Source organism: Otolemur garnettii, unplaced genomic scaffold (genome assembly GCF_000181295.1).
Source record: "Otolemur garnettii isolate 467f Iridium unplaced genomic scaffold, OtoGar3 scaffold00145, whole genome shotgun sequence".
In the NCBI taxonomy this organism is placed as follows: domain Eukaryota; kingdom Metazoa; phylum Chordata; class Mammalia; order Primates; family Galagidae; genus Otolemur; species Otolemur garnettii.
In genome coordinates this window covers 2,419,722-2,435,503 of record NW_003852540.1, presented here as the reverse complement: position 1 = coordinate 2,435,503, position 15,782 = coordinate 2,419,722, and the positions used below count along the sequence as shown (strand labels likewise).

The following is a 15,782-nucleotide window of genomic DNA, read 5'->3' as shown; positions in this document are numbered from 1 at the left end:
AGTTTTTCCCATATTCTTTTAGGAATTTTATCATTTCATGCCTTAGATTTAAATCATTTATACATCTTGAATCAATCTTTGTCAGTAGTAAAAGGTACAGGTCCAGTTTCAGTATTTTACATGTGGTTATCCAGTTTTCCTAGCACAATTTATTAAACAGGGATTATTTTCCCCTGTGTATGCTTTTGTTTGGTTTATCAAAGATGAGATCACTAAAAAAGACTGGTTTCATCTCTTGGTTTTCTATTCACTTCCCAAAGTCTATGTCCCTATTTTTGTATCAATGCCATGCTGTTTTGATCACTGTGGACTTATAGCTTAAAGTCTGGCAAATGGATGCCTCTGGCTTTGTTTTTATTACTAAGAAATTGCCTTGGCTATATGAATTCTTTTCTAGGTCCATTCAAAAAAGAACTATTTTTTCCAGTTCTTCAAAGTATGATGTTGGTATTTTAATGGGGATTAAAGTATAGACATTTTAACAATTTTTTAATGGGGACTAAAGTATAAACATTTTGACAATTTTGATTCTTCCCAGCCAGGAGCACAGTATGCTCTTCCATTTGTTAATGTCTTCTGCAATTTCTTTTCTTAAGGTTTCATAATTCTCTCTGTAGAGGTTCTTCATCTCTTTTGTTAGGTATAGTCCTAAGTATTTCATTTTCTTTGAAACTACTGTAAAGTGAATTATGTCTTTGATTAGCTTCTCAACTTGGCTGTTATTGGCAAATACAAAGGCTACTGATTTGTGGACACTGACTTTTTACCCTGAGATGTTACTGTATTTCTTGATTGTTTCCAGTCTTATGGTTGAATCGCTGGAGTTCTCCAGGTATAAGATCATATCATCAGCAAAGAGTGAGAGTTTGACCTCCTCTGCTCCCCTTTAGATGTCCTTTATATTTTTCTCTTGTCCGATTGCATTACCTAGAACGTCTAGCACTAATGTTTAATAGTAGTGGTAATAGAGACATCCTTGTCTGGTTCTAGTTCTAAGTGGCAATGCTTTCACTTTTATTCCAGTTAGTATAATATTAGCTGTGGGTTTATCATAGATGACTTTAATCAGTTTAAGAAAGTTGCTGCCTACATCTATATTCTTAAATATTCTAATTAGAAAAGGATGCTAAATTCTATTATATGCTTTTTCTGCACCTACTGAGAGGATTATGTGGTCTTTGTTTTGCTTCTATTCATATGGTAAATCACATTTATGGATTTGCATAGGTTAAACCAGCCTCACAATCCTGGGATGAAGCCTACTGGATCATGAGGTATAATTTTTTTTTAATGTGGAGCTATAATCTATTGGCTAAGATTTATTGAGAATTATTGCATCTATATTTGTTAGTGAAATTGGAAGTTCTCCTTTTTAGTTGGGTCTTTTCCTAGCTTTGCTGTAGAATGTGTTGGAGAAGACTCCTTCCTTCCCAATGTTTTGGAATAGTTTCTGCAGTATAAGTACGAGCTTCTCTTTGAAGATTGGATAGAATTCTGGTGTGAAGCCATCTGGTCCAGGGCTTTTTGTTGTTGTTGTTGGAAGATTTTTTATTGTTTCTTAGATCACAGTGCTTAGTATTACTCTGTTCAAGAGATCAATTTCTTCTTGGTTAAGTCTAGGAATAGGGTGTGATTCTAGATATTGGTCCATTTTCTCTACATTGTCAAATTTCTGGGCATAGAGTTTCTTGTAGCAGTTAGAGATAATCTCTTGTATAGAAAAAATATTTTTCAATTTTTAAGTGTTCAAAAATATTAGGCTGTTGCTTTTATACTCAAGCAACAATCCATCTTAATATAAAATTCTTGGGTTACACTTTTTTCCCCTAAAGACTTCATTGGCATTGCTCTATTTTCTTCCAGTTTTGAATGCTTCTGTGAAGAAATATAATATTCTTCTTGTTCCACTGTAAGAGATTGATCTTTTCTGCCAATGTACCCAAAAGATTTGTTATTTTTTAATTCCAATTACTTACTAGGACTACCTAATCATGGGACCTCTGGTTATCTTAGCACATATGTCTTTTCAATCAGTTGTTTGTAGAAAGTTTTCTTTTGTCTCATTGTTTGTTTCCCCTCCCTTTTTTGCCTAAATTCTGTTACCTCACATTTCATCCCCATCTGTTATCTTGAAACTCTTCCCTTAGGTCTTGTATTTCTGCCTTGTATTCTTATTACATAGAGGTGAATGCTTTATTGCATATTTTAAGTTCATGCCTATTGTTTTTCACATTATTATCTGCTCCATGGCACCATTTTTTCTGAGTATTTGGATCAAGCATTTGTTTTTCCTGGTTTCTCTCCTTCTCCCTCCCCTTTTTTCCTTTAGTGTCTTTGACAAGATCTTATACAGGTCCCTTTTGAAGCCTAACGATTTGAAAGCTTTTTGAACCAGTTTTATTTGTGTATGAAAGAGGTTTTTGTTGGGGAAAGATACATATCTTTATCCATGGTTGTTTTTGAGTACCTTTTGCCTTGATTTCTCTATAGTCAATGCTGACAATGTAGTCTTCTTGTTTTTACAGTCTCAGCTAAACACTACACAATTAGCTTACCTACATGGGGTTTCTCATTCAGTACTGCCTCCTGTCCTTCTCAGATCCAAACTAAGATCAGAGAATATGCCAGCAACTTGTGCACTAAATTCCCACTTTTTAGAACAAGGGATTTTTACAAATACTTTGGTGACTATATCCCCAGATGGTCATATCAGTCATACTGCTATAGCATCTCTGATTCCTGGCTTCTCCTTAATCACCTTATCCCTAAATTTCACTATCCCCTGGTCATGCAAGAATCACCCTTTCCCTAGGTTAGAGTTACCAGACTCAAAAGGCTTCCTATCAGGGCAGTGCCTGTGGCTTAAAGGAGTGGGGTGCTGGCCCCATATACCAGAGGTGGTGGGTTCAAACCCAGCCCCGGCCAAAAAAAAAAAAAAAAAAAAAGGCTTCCTATCATCTGATTCCTGCCTATTCTATACAAGGAAAAGATATTGCTCTTAATGAATCTCTAAACCTGCTTATTCCATGAGTAATAGAGACATTGATGTTTTGAGATCCAGAGCTTGATATAAAATCTGAAAGAGTTAATTCAACTGGCTTTCCAAGTACATGTCTTCATTTGAGGACATACCCTTAGAGCCAGTGGTCCATCTGTCAAACCCGAGTTAAGGATAAGTAGAAGATCCATCAGTGACTGTAAAATGCAGAATCCTAACCACACCTAATAGCAACCAGCCCACAGGCCAATCTTACAACTTTAATTTTACTAGCTGACAATATAAACAGAATAAATACTTTTTAATTAAGCTGTTATTTGAAATCCAGTGAAAGGGCTAAGCAACAATAACAACACTAGTAATTTACTGAATAAGACATTCTAAAATTATACTTCAGAGTATGATCCCTCACCTTGGAGAAATGTACTTGGATGATCATTATATCTACAGTTACAGTTATCTTCTCTCTGATTCTTGCCAAATGTTCACTTGATCTTTACTAATTCTAGAAGCCTTGAAACTTAGGAAACAGTTTCAAATATTTTCTAGTAATAGTTTCCCTTGAAACATAATTTTTCTACTTTAAGTCTGCTCATTGGTCTCTGATTCTATGAGATCAACTTTTTAGATTCCATATATAAGTAACATTACAGAGCATTTTTCTTTCTGTACCTGATTAATTTCATGTACCATAAAGTCCTTTGGTTCTGATAAAGAGATACATTTTTAATAATCTCACCACAAAAAAATAAGTTGGTAAGGTGATGGATATGGTAATTAGCTTAATTCTTTTATAAAGAACATATAGATCAAAACCTAAATATGCATAATTATTGTTGTCAATTACAAACAAATTTTTAAAAAATAATCTACTTATTGGGTTAGGTTGATCCCTCAGAGAAATATGGGGAAATTCTAGTCTATTATCTCACTGTATACAAAAGGGAAGTCTTTTAACAGATTTTATTATATATATTTAAGGTACAGATAAATAAAGTGAGATAAAGTAAAATGGTAACAGTAGTGAAGCATGACAACATATCCATTATCTCACATAGTTACCCAACACCTTCCCCACATCAAGACCAGCTATACTTGACTCACATACCTAAAATCCTACATGCAATACACTTTATTAGCTATGGGCTTCATGATGTACATTACATCTTTAATCTTAATTTACTTGGCCAAGTATTGTGGCCCATTCAGAGGAGGGGAGGGACAAGGTGATGGTAGCACTGAGCACTTCAACCAAGAGCAGGGCAAAGGCACTGAGGTAGTGGAGGTCAGTGAGTAAGGTATGGCCAGGGTACTGGGAAAATATTCACTAAAGCCATAGGGCTTGGAACAACAACTGTTTAAAGTGTTTGTGTTGAGTAAGTGAATGAGTGGACTGATACCTTCCCTACTGGGACATTTCCTTACAGGAACTCATGGAGCCACAAACTGGGACCAACAAAACCACTGTTGCTGAGTTTGTTCTCCTGGGTCTAGTGGAAACTGAAGAGATGCAGTCCGTGGTCTTTGTACTCTTTCTCTTTGCCTACCTGGTCACTGTCGGGGGCAACCTCAGCATCCTGGCTGCCATCTTAGTAGAGCCCAAACTCCACACCCCCATGTACTTCTTCCTGGGGAACCTATCCATGCTGGATGTTGGATGTATCACTGTCACTGTTCCTGCAATGTTGGGTCAACTCTTATCCCACAAGCGTACAATTTCCTATAATGCCTGCCTTACACAACTCTTCTTCTTCCACCTTCTGGCCGGGATGGACTGCTTTCTGTTGACTGCCATGGCCTATGACCGATTTCTGGCCATCTGCCAGCCCCTTACTTATAGCACCCGCATGAGCCAGATGGTCCAAAGGATGCTGGTGGTCATGTCCTGGACTTGTGCCTTTACCAATGCACTGACCCACACTGTAACCTTATCCACACTCAACTTCTGTGGCCCCAATGTGATCAATCACTTCTACTGTGACCTCCCACAGCTCTTTCAGCTCTCCTGTTCCAGCACCCAGTTCAATGAGCTGCTGCTCTTTGTAGCAGCAGCCTTTATGGCTGTGGCCCCTTTGGTTCTCATCACTGCATCCTATGCCCATGTGGCAGCTGCAGTCTTGCGAATCCGCTCTGCAGAGGGCAGGAAGAAAGCCTTCTCTACCTGTGGCTCTCACCTCACTGTAGTGGGCATCTTCTATGGGACAGGTGTCTTCAGCTACATGAGGCTTGGCTCAGTGGAATCTTCAAATAAGGATAAAGGGGTTGGGGTTTTCATGACTGTTATCAACCCCATGCTGAACCCACTTATCTACAGCCTCAGAAATACTGATGTTCAGGGTGCTCTGTGTCAGGTTCTTATGGGGAGGTGGTCCCTGATCTGAGAAATGATAGAGTCCCTCCTTTCCTGCCTTTTATGGACTGAGGAAAATTTCCCAAAGTGACCAGGAAAACTGTCTTATAACATTTTTCCCCCTATCTCTTAAGGCCTAAAGATCCTATCTTGTTCATTTATTTATTTATTCAACAAATATTAAAATACTTTTATGATCCAGTCTTCTAGGGCATTAGTGAACAAATAGACAAAAGTTTCTGCACTCAAAATCACATGCTATAAAGGCAGACAAAGTAAATAATTATCCTGTGTAGTAATATCACATATTACTTATGTGATAAATTCTGTAGAAAAAAGTATGATAGGGAGATATGAAGTTAGGTTCTACCAAGCAAGCCTCCTAGGCAAGTTGCTACGTTGTTTTTAGCTGGGCCTGCTTTCTTTGGCAGAGTTAACACCTTGGCAGGCCTGTATTTCTGAGCAGCAATATCATATAGGGAAGAGCCTCTTGTTTAATCACAGCTTAAGTCACCAAGAATATCACTGCAAAGTTTCCTTCTGTTGGGTATGTGAGATCCCTCCCACATCAGAGTGTGGAAAGGTGTTTTAAACCATGGGTACAGTGCCAAGAATAATTTCATTCTACTGTTCACATAAAATAAGTTCCTTCTCTTTCTACCACATAATAATCCCAGAAGATGTTTACTAGACAAGTTAATTCTAGAGAAGGAAAGAGTTTACTAAATCAAAACTACATTAATACATATTTATCTTCCAGTAAAAAAAAAACATGAATGTTTCATCTCTATCCCCTGCCATATCTTTCTCTCTTATTTGGACTAACCTTCCTTACACATATAATAAAGCCTTTGAGGGAGTAAGCATTTATATTCCAAGCAAGTACTTAGAACTTCCATTGTGAAATATCCAATATAAGCTTCTTCTTCGAAGTCTTACTTTTCTCTCCCAAAATTCCTAGCTCAGAAAATATATATTCATAGTCCCCGAAAGTGATGCTTTTTCTCACTTTAAGTTATTAGTATATCAGCACAGCTCCAACCCAGAATATTTCATCCTCTTGATATTTATCCAGCCTTCACTTCTTTCATTCCTGATTCTCTTCAGCCTCCCTGAGAAGGCTACTTATAAGTAGATAGGAGGAATAAGTCCTAGTGTTCTATGGCACTGTAGGATGACTATACTAAACAATAACTTCTTATATTTTTTAAATAACTAAAAGATTTTTAATGTGCTAAACACTACGAAATAAGGTTTAAGATGATGCATGTGCTAATTTCACTGATTTGATCATTATGCGCTGTATACTTATATTGAAATATCACACATTGTACCCCACAAATTAAAATTAAAATAACATAATTGAATGAATGAGGTTCTTAAGAAGACTCTAGCTTCCTTCCCCATGCTTGAGGAACTTCTAAGTCCCCCAGTAGACAAACTAAACTACTGTACCCAAGAAAATAAAGTTTACTTTAGGTTTAGGTCAGGAAAAAAAGACCATGAAGACAGAAATTAAGGAGAAAAAAACAGTTAATAAACAGAATTATGTGAGCATTTGCTTACAAAGGCAATAAGAAAAGAAATTCTATTCAACAATAAAAAAGTTAGCAGAAGGAGCAGGGGACTGAGATGTTTGGGTCTTAGTATTGACATGGAAGGAATTGTATCATTTAAATTAGAGTTATAGTTTTTAAAAAACACACGAAAAATTAGTGGTAATAGCTGAACATAAATTTCAATTAGAATACTTTAAATTACATCTCCTCCTCAGGGTCACCTATGATTAACAAAGAAGAAAATCTTACTAGTAAGTTAAGAACCCTTTGAACACCTCCACTTCATCTGTTTTCTTTACTGGGGAATTATGTAATATTTCATTGAAGCACAAAGTTCTATGTGAGGAAAAGAGTCTGCAATAATATCTAAATATCAATGTCAATATATCTTCTGGACAAAATTATATAATGATTTCAAATGTCACCATCATAGAGATAAGAGAATTTTCCATTTACAAATGACTCTTCCCAGGGCTCCCTTCATGTCTCTGTTCCTCAGGCTGTAGATGAAGGGGTTCAGCATGGGGGTCACCACAGTGTACATCATAGCCATGACAATCTCCTTCAGAGTAGAATTATTAGCTGATGGGCATAAGTACAGACCAATAACAGTTCCATAGAACAGTGACACCACAGAGAGGTGGGAGCCACAGGTAGAGAAGGCCTTGCGGATACCCCTACCAGAAGGGACCTTAAGGATGGACGATACGATTCGTGTATAGGACACAATGATCAGAACAAATGGGATGACGAGAATGAGGCCTCCCATGATGAATATCACCAATTCATTAACTTGAGTGTCAGAACAGGCCAACTTCAACAAAGCAGACATATCACAGAAAAAGTGAGGGATCACAATGTCCCCACAAAAACACAATCTGGCCATGAGTAGGGTATGCAACATGGCATGGAATGCGGTCAGCACCCAGGACAGTGCCACCAGGGAGCGACAGACCTGGGGGCTCATGATGATGCTATAGTGCAGGGGGAAACAGATGGCCACATAGCGGTCATAGGCCATGGCCACAAGAAGAAAGCTCTCCAGGTCTGCAAAAAACAGGAAGAAGTACATCTGAGTCAGGCAGCCTGCATAGGGAATAGAAGGGTCTTGTCTCTGCATGATCTGTAGCAATTTGGGCATTGTGACAGAGGAAAAGCAAAGGTCAGAGAAGGACAAGTTGCTGAGAAATAAATACATAGGTGTGTGAAGGTGGGGGTCCAGTCGAATGAGGACTATGATGAGTAGGTTCCCCAGGACAGTAGTAAGATACATGGCCAGGAACAGGGCATAGAATAGGTTTTGCTGCTCTGGTTTGATAGGTAGGCCCAGGAGGAGGAACTCAGAGATGACAGTTTGGTTCCTTCCTGTCATGTTCCGTGTTCAGTGTCTTCAAGAGAAAATAATAGGTCCTTTAAAAACCTGAATAAAAAATAAATTCATTTCTATGATACATGGTCTGTTATGTGTTTGGCACCAAATGATTTCTCCATTATTTTCCATGACAACCATCTTTTAAATCAGAAATATACTATATCATTAACTCCAAGCCACTTTCAGATTTTGTTTCTTTACTTCTACTTAGATGTAACAATATTGACTCTCCTTTCATCACACAAACACTCTCACCTTTAACTTCCATGTTATCATACTGGTTCTCCTAATACTTCCCAGTCCATTTAGGGAGAATGAATAACATTATCTTGTATATTAATGTTTCCTGGAGCTTTTTCCTAAAAGCTACTTTCTTATAATTCTATAGATATAGCCCTAAAAGAGTTCACCTATTCCTGTGGTTTTGGTTACAGTCTAAACCTTGTGAGTAAACCTCCCTATCACCCTTAGTACTGTATTACCAATTGCTTCCTGATAATCTCCCCCTGATTATCTCCCCAGGGATGTATCACAGCCATCTTGAGCTCCACAGATCCCAAATGAAATTCATAATTTTACCCTGCCTCTCTCCCAATCCACTCCTCTAGTATTTCATACCTCAGTTAAAGGAATTCAGGCTCAAGTCAAGAACCTAAGAGTTTTATTTCTTTCTTTCATTTCTCTCACCATCAAAATCTAATCTAATAAGTCTCATAAAATGCCTAACTCACAGAGATGCCACTTCATTCTCTTTCTAATTCATCTACTGTTTATCTCAACCACCACTATTTGGACCAGACCAATATCTTATCTTATTCAAACTATTGAACAGCCTCTTAATTTATCTCCTTGCTTCCATGCTCACTCTCCTTCAATCCCTTCAAACTGCAGAATTCTAGGATAAAACAATAACCATCATTTCCTGCTTAAATCTTTCCAGCAACACTGGACTTAGAAGTATAATTCTTGCCTCTAGTTTTTCATACTTACTGTTCCTCCTGCCTAATATCTTCTTCCCTCTTCTCCTTTTTCACCTGGCTTAACTCTACTTATCCTTTAGTTGTAGGTATAGTCTCCACAAAGTTTGTGTGCAATTTAAAATCTACAACTATTTAAAAATTGCACACGAACTTCATGAACACCCTGTATTATATGGCACTTGCTCAGCTAAACCTTCCCTGTTTCTGAAGACCACATAAGACCCGCTTCTATGTTTCCATAGTAATCAATGGCCTTGATTACTAGTTGAAGCTTAATTTCTTTCCAGGAACTCCATATAGGAAAGGCCCTGGTGCCTTTGTGACTGCAGCAAGGTTATCATGATACCTACCATGATATCTGGTTGTGGCCACAGTTTCATTAATTTTTGTAACTGTCCTTCAGATGACATAAATTCCTTAAACTTTAAATGCAGAAAACTCCAACTGAAGTTATAATAACTACTCTGACTAAATACTCCTGGAATAAGAACTTATTTGCCTTAACCATTTTTCATTAGCTTTTGACATTTCATTGTAAAATTCTAAATGTATCTTTAGACCAATGGAAAATATTAGACCACACAATCACATTACTCATTATCCTAGGTAATCCAGTATGCATGTCCATACAGTCACCTTGTTCCTTGTGTTGATATCCACATCATTCAGTGATACTAATGTGAGAAAAAATACATCTGATAGAGAGGTTTAGCAATTTGGGGAGAAAAGGAAGGAGCAATTTCTACCCTTGAGACTCCACTCTTGTTCTTTTCCAGATATCCATAACAGTGTCTCAGAGCTAAGAAAGCTTAAGAAGGGTGTTAAGGCATATGGTAAGACATATAACTTCCTTAAGAGACATAACTAAAACCAACTGCTGAAATTTTCATCCTAATGATGCTGTTTAGTCTACATTAATAGTTTTTAAAATTTGGACATAAGTGCTAGTGTTGCAGTAAAAAAAAAAAATGCATCAAGTGAAGTTTCATACACTTGATTTCTCAAAATTTGTTTCCCTGAGAAATGTATGGGACCCATTTCTGCTGTCAAGGATCTTGTTTAGAAATCACAAACCAGAAAGACATCACTTGAAGATGCTACCACCAACTAGGGATATAAGTTTCAGCTCATCTCTTAATGATGCCGCTCATCTTCTTTATATAGTAAATCCATAGTTCTCAGCCCAGACTTTCCACAAGAATCACAAAGGTCGCTGCTTCTAAAATTTCAATTTATATATAAACTACCTGGTTGTACTGTTAAATGTTGATTTTGATTCAGTAGGTCTGGTGTGGGACCTAATATTCTACATTTTGAAAGTTCAAATTTTACATTTGGTGTTGCTGATTCTGTTGCTTTGTGGACCATGCTTTGAATAGTAAAGATACATGATATATTTTTAAAATATAGATTACTGTACCATCTCCCAGTAAATGTAATCAGAATCTCTGGATGGGTGCCTTAAGTAATGCAAACATATATCCAAGGATTAGGAACCTGTATTAAGATGCCTAACTCACAGAGATGCCATTATGGTGAAATGATACAATCTTGTCAGAGTACATAGGTACAGTAATATTAATGAACACTATCATTAATAAAAAGCTTAAGTGGTGAACATTAACCAAAAAGTTTCTGGAAAGTGGCAAAGTCTTGAGAGGCAGATATGTGGAGAAAAGGAAAGTTATCAGACCTGAAAAACTATCCAACCTCATACAGGTACAGCTGGAGAAATCAAGAACCTCATGTTATAGGGATGCTAAAGCACCAGCTGATTCACTCTCCTGCTCAACTTACCCAGTGTTTCTGAGAATAACTCCAAGGCTGACACCTTCTCCCCTTTACTCATTATACACATGTGAAGTAATAGCCTCTGTAGTTGCCACCTGGGTCTGTACCTGCTCTTCTCATACCTCCCCCTCTACCTATCTCTGGGCCTAGGGGACTCTGCATCCCAGAGGAACCTGGGTCCTGAAGGAACTCATTAAAGAAAAAGTAATTAACCATGACCTCTTTAGAACAAATTATCTGAGTGCTGCAGCATCACTGCTGATCACATCTGACTATACTTTAGGGGATCATGAGGATGGAGAGAAGCTCATGGACAGACGTTTCATCACTGCTTCCTTAGGGGATGGACAGTAGACCTGTGTACCTGGAGGCTACATTTAGAAAGAGGAAGAATGATGATTGAAGAAGCCATAAACTTATGGTCCATCTTACAAGGGTACATGTGAATCTTTCTAAATGCAGAATATAAATGTCTTAACACATTAAGAAAATGCCATGAAGGCTATGTTAACCAGTTTGGTGAAAATATTTCAAATCGTATATAAAAACAGTACACTGTACCCCATGACTGCATTAATATACATAGCTATAATTTAATTTAAAAAAGGAAAGAAAGAAGAAAAAAGTAAGCAGGGACCAGACTTCAAATGTTATAAAATATCTTACATATAATAATTTAGTCTTTATCTTGAGGACAACAAGAAGCCATCAGTGGTCTTTGAAGAGAGTACCACTATGGAAAGACACATGCTTCAGAAATATTTTAGGTGGCAGAATCTCACCTTGTAAACAGACCTTAGGAGAGAGAAAAACTGCAGTCAACAAGGATCAGACGTCTATGACTCGATCATATGCAGAGACACAGAAAGGGCATGAGTAACAGAAAACATGAACTCTTCTAGATCATATTCAATTCTTCCTCAGGACAAGGTAGAGAAGGAAATCCAGATTTGCATATCACCTTACCTCTCTAGGCAAATCTTAATAATACCCACACACCATTACCCTTACCATCCTCCATATATGTCAGATTATCTCCTAGTACCAGCTTCCTTACTAGGCAATTGATTTCAAGAGCATAACTGACAGCTCAGCGCCTGTGGCTCAAGCAGCTAAGGCGCCAGCCACATACATCTAAGGTGGCAGGTTCAAATCCAGCCCAGGCCCACCAAACAACAATAATGGCTGCAACCAAAAAATAGCCAGGCATTGTGGTGGGCGCCTGTGGTCCCAGCTACTTGGGAGGCGGAGGCAGGAGACTCGCTTGAGCCCAGGAGTTGGAGGTTGCTGTGAGCAGTGAAACCATGGCACTCTACAAGGGGCTCAGCTTGAGGCTCTGTCTCAAAAAAAAAAAAAGAAAAAAAAAGATCATAACTGACATTTATAACTCCTTCTTCCGTCCCTATTCTGTGTCCCTTTTTTATCACTTCAGCTAGATTCAACTTTCATTCCTTGTGTCTAAATTCTCAGAATTATTGGTTTTATTGAGTTGCTATAATAGTTTTCCATTAACTTTTACTATGCAACACCCAAAAGAATCTCCTATATATCAACCATGGTCTGTTCTCATTACATAGAAAAACCACAATTCACAATTTTCCATTGTTAACTAAGATTGAATTACCTCAGACAGTATAGTAATCCCTATTTTTGCCTGTCAGTTCAGTGACATAAAGAATCCCAAATTCCCAAATTGCAGTCTCAGCTTTTAATAGAATGGAACTACTGTTCTGATAAAAAGCATTCTGTCCCTGGGGATTGTATCAGACATTTCTTGCAGACCACTTCAAATAATTTCAGCCATCATCTCTTATTTCAGCCACAGCTGCAGTAACCAGTTTTCACAGATTTCAACCAGCTTCATACAGATTTAGTCTAATAGTATTATCTTTGACCTACTCCATTCACTTCTTTTTCCTGCCATAGGGTTTCTCTGAATATCATGGAGAACTAGTGCAATACTCATACATACACAACCTACAGTTCAAAAGAGTTAAGGACTTCCCCTCTATTCCTCACTTCTCCCCATAAGATGTAATTCTTGAATTAACTACTTGCAAATAAGACTTTGTCTCACTCTCTGCATTATGGGTGACCCAGGCTATGATAGATCAATAAATCAGCAGAGCCCCAAACTGTAGAGGTGAGAAGCAAAAATCCTATGAGTACTGTACATTACTTGGTCTAATAATGAGAGAAGTCAGCACTGCTACCACCACTTGATTCCTGGGCTTATAAATCCTGGCTATGGGAGAAACAGCACCATGTATGGGTTTCTGGTTCAAAGCATATGACATACATGTATTCTGTAGGACAGTACACCACCTTTTGGGTACTCCTAATTTTTGTTACTTTGTGAATTTGTCTCCAGCACTTGCAACAGTGCTTAGAACAGAGTAAAATCTCATTAAATATTTGACATAATTAAATGATCTGCACAGGCTAGCAGTTCCAGAACAATGCTTTATCACAGGACTCACAGTGGACACTCTTTTGTCTTGTCCTCACAGTGGAAATGCTTCTAGTGTTTCCTCTTAAGCCTAATGCTGGTTTGGGGGCTATTCCTATTACATTGAGTATTTTTATCTGAAGTTTTAGCAAATGCATCATTTTGATAAAAATAGTAAAATAATTTTTCAAAAACTCAACATTTAAAAGAATTTAAATATTTTAATTCAACAAGTGAAATACAGAAAAACAGTAGCTATAAAACTGTGGAAATGGTAATTTGGGCAACAGTAGAAAATGCTATAATTTATATTATTTAAACTTCCTTTATCACTACTTAAGTTTCATTCATTATATGAGTATAATATTTCATCTCAACATCTGCAATTTTAACAAATGCTTGGAAAGTTTTTTGTTCAGAAACAGATGCTGGTCTGACAGAAACACATTTGAAAATGTTCTTTTTCTGGTCATAGTTGCCAACACATCTGTGAACTCGGCCTCTAATCAGTCTTGGAAGTTCACGATCCTGTTTTTCAAAAAACAAATATCAAAAGATTACTTCATCTGAATTTCATTTTTTCAGCTAATAATACGATAAACTAAACATATATCACTCTGAAATGCCATAATTCCCTCGCCTGAGTCAGGGCCTCATTGCTGACATGTACGCACATAAGGGTGCCCTATCAGAGAGGAAAGATCCCCACTTGGGTAGGTTTCTTACAAGATAGCAAGTTGCTGCTTCTTAAAAGACTAAGACATTCCCAGTATAACAGCACAAGTATTATCCACTCTTTTATCAGACTGCCAGAGCTTCAAACCAACTCTCTTGCCAAGAACAACCAGAATAGCTGGGTGAAATATTCTGTTACAAATCTCCTTGTAAGGCGGTACTCATAGCTCAGTGACTAGGGTGCTGGCCACATACACTGAGGCTGGCAGGTTCAAACCCACTCCAGGCCAACTAAAATAACAATGACAACTGCAACATTATCAACAAGTAAAAAATAACCAGGCATCGTGGTGGGCACCTATAGTCCCTGCTATTTGGGAGGCTAAGGCAAGAGGATTGCTTAAGCCCAAGAGTTTGAGATTCCTATGGGCTGTAATGCCATGGCACTCCACCCAGGGTGACAGCTTAAGACTCTGTCTCAAAAAAAAAAAAAAAATCTCTTTATAAACATCAGAGAGACACCAAGATAGTGAAGAATTATAGAAAATCCATCTAAGAGAACACAGGAGACCAGGATGGGGACCGATTTAAGGGGTGCTTTACCCCTGAGATATCTATTACAGAATGGCAACTGAGAGTGTAAGAAACAGAGCAGAGGGCTCGGCACCTATGGGTCAAGCGGCTAAGGCGCCAGCCACATACACCTAAGCTGGCGGGTTCACATCCAGCCTGGGCCTGCCAAACAACAATGATGGCTGCAACCAAAAAATAGCTGGGCGTTGTGGCAGGCACCTGTGGTCCCAGCTACTTGGGAGGCAGAGGCAGGAGACTTGCTTGAGCCCAGGAGTTGGAGGTTGCTGTGAGCTATGACGCCACGGCACTCTACCCAGGGGGACAGCTTGAGGCTCTGTCTCAAAAAAAAAGAAAGAAACAAACAAACAAACAAACAAACAAAGCACAGCTTCTGACAAACTCATTGAAGTGGGAAACAAAATATGGAGTCTGAGGCCCCCCACTCTCACCCCGACCCTAGGCTTAGGGTTGGGACCTAAAAGGGTATTCCTTAACAGGAACTAACAAGCCAGAAAAAGACCAGCTATCTCCAAATCATCTCAATCATGAATAAAATTAAAGTACTCTGTAATTGCTTTCATTAAAAGGTCATGAAAATCACTAATTATTGGGAGAAAGACTTAAGATTAACAAAAGGAATATGTTAAAATTAAGAACTTCTGTTTATCAAAAGCCACCATTAAGAATGAGAAAGCAAGCCAGAGTATGAGCAAATATTTGCAAAACACATAATGAACAAAATACTTGTACCCACAATTAGTTTTTTTTAAAAAAAGGAAAAAATCTTATATATCAATAAGAAAAAGACAACTAAACAGACAAAAGAGCAAGAAGCCTGAACAGATTGTACAAAAGAAGCTATCTAACCAGAATCCATAGAGAACTTAAATGTATTAGCAAGAAGAAAATGAGTGATCCCATCTCAGGGTGGGCAAGGGATTTGAAGAGAAATTTCTCTAAAGAAGATCAGCACACGGCCTACAGATATATGAAAAAATGCTCACCATCCTTAATCATCAGAGAAATGCAAATCAA

At 37.9% G+C, this 15,782-nt stretch overlaps 3 protein-coding genes across 6 annotated transcripts in view; 1 reads left to right on the top strand and 2 right to left on the bottom strand.

Moving 5' to 3' along the window:
• Window positions 1-4,419: 4,419 nt before the first annotated feature.
• On the top strand, window positions 4,420-5,379 carry LOC100947388 (olfactory receptor 3A2). Its single transcript, XM_003799065.1, has one exon. It carries the CDS (start codon window positions 4,432-4,434, stop codon window positions 5,377-5,379), a length of 948 nt encoding a protein of 315 aa, XP_003799113.1. The 5' UTR covers window positions 4,420-4,431.
• Window positions 5,380-7,288: 1,909 nt separating this feature from the next.
• Window positions 7,289-8,279, bottom strand: LOC100947078 (olfactory receptor 1E2). Its single transcript, XM_003799064.2, has one exon. It carries the CDS (start codon window positions 8,277-8,279, stop codon window positions 7,335-7,337), a length of 945 nt encoding a protein of 314 aa, XP_003799112.1. The 3' UTR covers window positions 7,289-7,334.
• A 5,418-nt stretch (window positions 8,280-13,697) lies between these two features.
• Window positions 13,698-15,782, bottom strand: part of SPATA22 (spermatogenesis associated 22) — a 43,799-nt gene continuing 41,714 nt past the window's right edge. For all 4 annotated transcript variants that reach the window (XM_003799060.1, XM_003799061.1, XM_003799063.1 and 1 more), the window contains one exon: window positions 13,698-14,027. In XM_003799060.1, coding sequence (XP_003799108.1) covers window positions 13,836-14,027 — 192 coding nt within the window. In that variant the 3' untranslated portion in view covers window positions 13,698-13,835. The remainder of the gene's footprint in view (window positions 14,028-15,782) is intronic.